This window comes from Bison bison, unplaced genomic scaffold (genome assembly GCF_000754665.1).
Source record: "Bison bison bison isolate TAMUID 2011002044 unplaced genomic scaffold, Bison_UMD1.0 scf7180017864482, whole genome shotgun sequence".
Taxonomy (NCBI): Eukaryota; Metazoa; Chordata; class Mammalia; order Artiodactyla; family Bovidae; genus Bison; species Bison bison.
The window spans coordinates 4,031,594-4,035,157 of record NW_011495042.1 but is presented as its reverse complement, the minus strand read 5'-3'; the positions used below and the strand labels follow the sequence as shown (position 1 = coordinate 4,035,157).

At 56.8% G+C, this 3,564-nt stretch overlaps 1 protein-coding gene across 1 annotated transcript in view; it reads left to right on the top strand.

Annotated features, from left to right (window-relative positions):
• The window catches only part of VGLL4 (vestigial-like family member 4), a 73,811-nt gene extending 70,988 nt beyond the window's left edge, over nt 1-2,823 (top strand). Inside the window, 1 exon segment of the mRNA XM_010862439.1 lies at nt 95-2,823. Coding sequence (XP_010860741.1) covers nt 95-452 — 358 coding nt within the window. The 3' untranslated portion in view covers nt 453-2,823.
• Nucleotides 2,824-3,564: the final 741 nt, after the last annotated feature.

The window sequence follows — 3,564 nt, the reverse complement described above, 5'->3', positions numbered from 1 at the left end:
GGGGGGAGCAGCCCGTGGGCCCCGCCCTCCAGGCCCCCCTCGAGTCAGGGTGGTCGTCGCCGCCGCCCTGTGTGCATGAATGTGTGCGCACACGGCCCCGGGCAGCAGGCGCAGAGACGGGACCCGCGCCGGGGTCACCCTCTGTGCGGTCCCCCCTCTGACTGCCGTCCCCCCACTGTCCTCCAGCCACCTGCGACCCCGTGGTGGAGGAGCACTTCCGCCGGAGCCTGGGCAAGAACTACAAGGAGCCAGAGCCGGCCCCCAACTCCGTGTCCATCACGGGCTCCGTGGACGACCACTTCGCCAAGGCCCTGGGCGACACGTGGCTCCAGATCAAGGCGGCCAAGGACGGCGCGTCCAGCAGCCCCGAGTCGGCCTCGCGCCGGGGCCAGCCCGCCAGCCCCTCGGCCCACATGGTCAGCCACAGCCATTCCCCGTCCGTGGTCTCCTGAAGGGAGCGCCGCCCTCCGACACCACTTCCATCTGCATGGTTTGCCTGAGCTTTGAACAGTCAGTGCTTAAAAAAAATGGAAAAATTGGGGGGGAAAATTTGGTGGGAGAGGGAGGGATGGTTTATTCGCAAAAACCACGTGGTGGGGTTTCTATTGTGTTTCGTTACTTGCTTGGTCTTCGTCCTCGGGGCCCTCAGACATGCTGGCGGCGCCGCGCGGGGCACCTCTGTCCGCGGGCGCCTGCACGCCCGCCTCGGTTACCAAAGACGCCTGGACCAGGTCAGCGCCCTGCGAGGCCGGGTCGCCACGGCTCGCGCTTTCTCAGTCACAGGCCAGGCCACTGGCGACCCAGACGCTCTGTGCTTTTTCGTTCGCTTCTCGAGACCCGGGCGTGTGCGGCTCCGCTTCCAGCCTGCGTGTGTGCGTGCTTGTGTGTGTGCGTCTACTTGAAGAGAACAGGACTGTCGTGTCTGATTTGCACTATGGGAGGAGGACTCGAGTGGCCTGCCTGACAGCTTTGTGCGAGACGCTGGTGCTCTGAGGGCAAACTGCTGAGAAACAGAGGGTTTCAGGATGACATTTGTGACCATTTGTGTTTTTTGTTGTTTTTTAATTTAGACAAAACTGCTTTGGAAAGGGGAAGTCTCATGCAGGTTATAGGTCTTTCTCTGTCTAGGTTTCAGGTGCTTGCAACTGGACTGCAGACTCTTACCAATCACGGGCATTTTACCTTTTCTGAACACTGCAGTTTGTTAGGCTAGAGCTGAAGTTGGAGGAGCCTGTAGTGCTTTCAACAGTGATGCATGTTTTAATGGATAAAAATAGCTGGTTTCTATTAACTGTATAGACAGTAAACAAAAAATCCTTAATACTTAACTAGCTTCTTTTCAGAATGCGTTTTATTTTTGTCAGTTACAGTCCTAGATATACTTACTGCTGGTACAGTTGTACTCTAAGATTTGTATTTGATATCCACGTTACTCCCTGGCAGGCCCTGGACGCGGGCGGGCGAGTGGCTGGTCAGCGGCCGAGTAGGATGCTGGAGCGGTGGCCGCAGGCTGACAGCATCGGCTATTTTCTGCCTCCCTGCCTGCTCCCGCGCTCCCAGGGGAGTTGGGACTGGTGTCTCCCAGCTTCCCTCTCGATACAGAAACTGCTCTGCTCCCTTGGCCAGACCGCAGATGCCCGACAATCTGACGCGGTGTTTTTGTGTGCTTCCTCTCGTACGCTGGGGCCAAGGCAGTATACATTCCTCTGACTTTATACAGTTATTACTGCATTTATTATTGTTTGCTATAGTCATAGCTACTAACTAGGAATTAGGCGAAGAAGCAAGCATGACAGACCCAGCTGTGGATGTTCGACAGCTGCTTTTGTGTCCGGGAACCTTTTCTTGGGCCCCGCCCCTTCCGGGCGCCGCCTCCCGCCCCGCCCACCAGGGCTCTGGGGTGCCCCCTGGCCTGGTCGTCAGTAGGAGAAAGATGCAGGTTGGCTGGTGACTTTTACACAGTTGGCACTGGGTGACCAGGCGGGCGTTGGGTTCCTGGGGCTGCAGGTCTTTGAAGAGGCAGGAGGAAGGCGTCTCCCCCCCCCAGCCCCGCACGCATTTCCCTCCCACTTCACTGGGCTTCCAGGCTTTTGCATCCAGGCCCCTATATTTTCTGTAGGAAAAAAAAAATCATCGAGAACACTTTTTTTATATAGGTAACTTTAAGACCATCATTACGCTGTGCGTAAAGAATGTACAGAGAAATTTGTAGGTATTTTTTGAAGAACAATTAATTTGTTAATGATATGTAGCTATTTAATTTTTCCCTTTTCCTATTGTAATCATTCATATTTTTTTTTTGTTTGGAAAAAAAAGTTGATCTTTTTTTTTTTTTTTCGTCTTAGATTTGTCTGTAAAAGTGCAGGAACACAGTTATTCTATGAGAACACTGCATCTGCCTTAATAGCCACTAGTTTGTTATTGCTACAGGCTACTGAGCGTCGCCCAGGAAAACGACCCACTGCCGGCGGCTCTGTGCAGAACGGGCTCGGCGGGCGCCCGCCAGCGAGGACATCGCTGGGGAGGGGGAACTGGAGCGCTGAGGGCCGGGTCCCTGCTGGGAGCGGCCGCCTGGGAGGGGCCCCGGGCAGGGGGACACTCCCCGGCCTCAGGGCACAGAGAGGTTCTCCACAGAGCCAGGCCATCCGCAGTGCGTTCAGACCATTCTCTCCGTGTTTGTAAATCTGTAATATACCATTCTCTGTGGCCTGTTTTTCCTGGAAGGAGAAGAGAAAAAAAAAAAAAAAAGGTTTGGCAGGCCATCTTTTTTTTGTACTTAAAAGTAGCCTTAAGAACAATAATAAAGTGCTCTTAAACCACAAACTGTCAGGGTGATTCTTGGGCCCTGGGGACCGTGGGGTGGGCTTAGTGCCTGGGATCCAGTGGCCTCTGGTTTAAGCCCCACGTCGGCTGGAAAACTAATTTTTAACTCTCAAAGAGAAGCATCATTTAAAACCTACAGCAACCCAACTCAAGACTCATCATTGACTTTGCTTCCTTGCCCAAGATAAAAGGGCCCCCGCTCCTGGCTTCCATGCCCTGCTCAGTGGCGGCCACAGAGGCGCAGCCCCAGGAGGAAGAGTGAAATCAGCCTGAGTGACCCCAGCAGGGCGCCTCCCCCAAACCCTCTGACCATCCCCCTGGCTGCATGGAGGCAGACCCACCGCCCACTCCGCCCCTCCTGGAGTTGAGGCCTCCAGGCGGAGGTGGGACCTGGGAGCAGGCCCTCCGGTGAGGTCTGGGCCTCCAGAGGCCCCAGGGCAGGAGGGCCCCGCCTGGGCAGCTCCAAGGAAGGAGCCCGGTCTCTTTCCCCCAGCGCAGCGGAGGTGGGGAGCCGCCCGGCCGCAGCCTGCGTCCCTGGAGGTCAGCTTCCCTGGGCCGGCGTGGCCCCTTCTGTCCCGCCTCCCCTCCAGCCGGCCAAGCTGGGGCCGCAGCCCCTACAAAGGCTGCTGAAAGGAGCCAGCTTCTTGCTCCCCGCGGGTCTCTTGGCCACCTGCCCCCCGCCGTCACTTCCCCTACGGGGGTCCCGGCCAGGAGGAGCGCGGCCCCCTCCCCGCCCCAAAA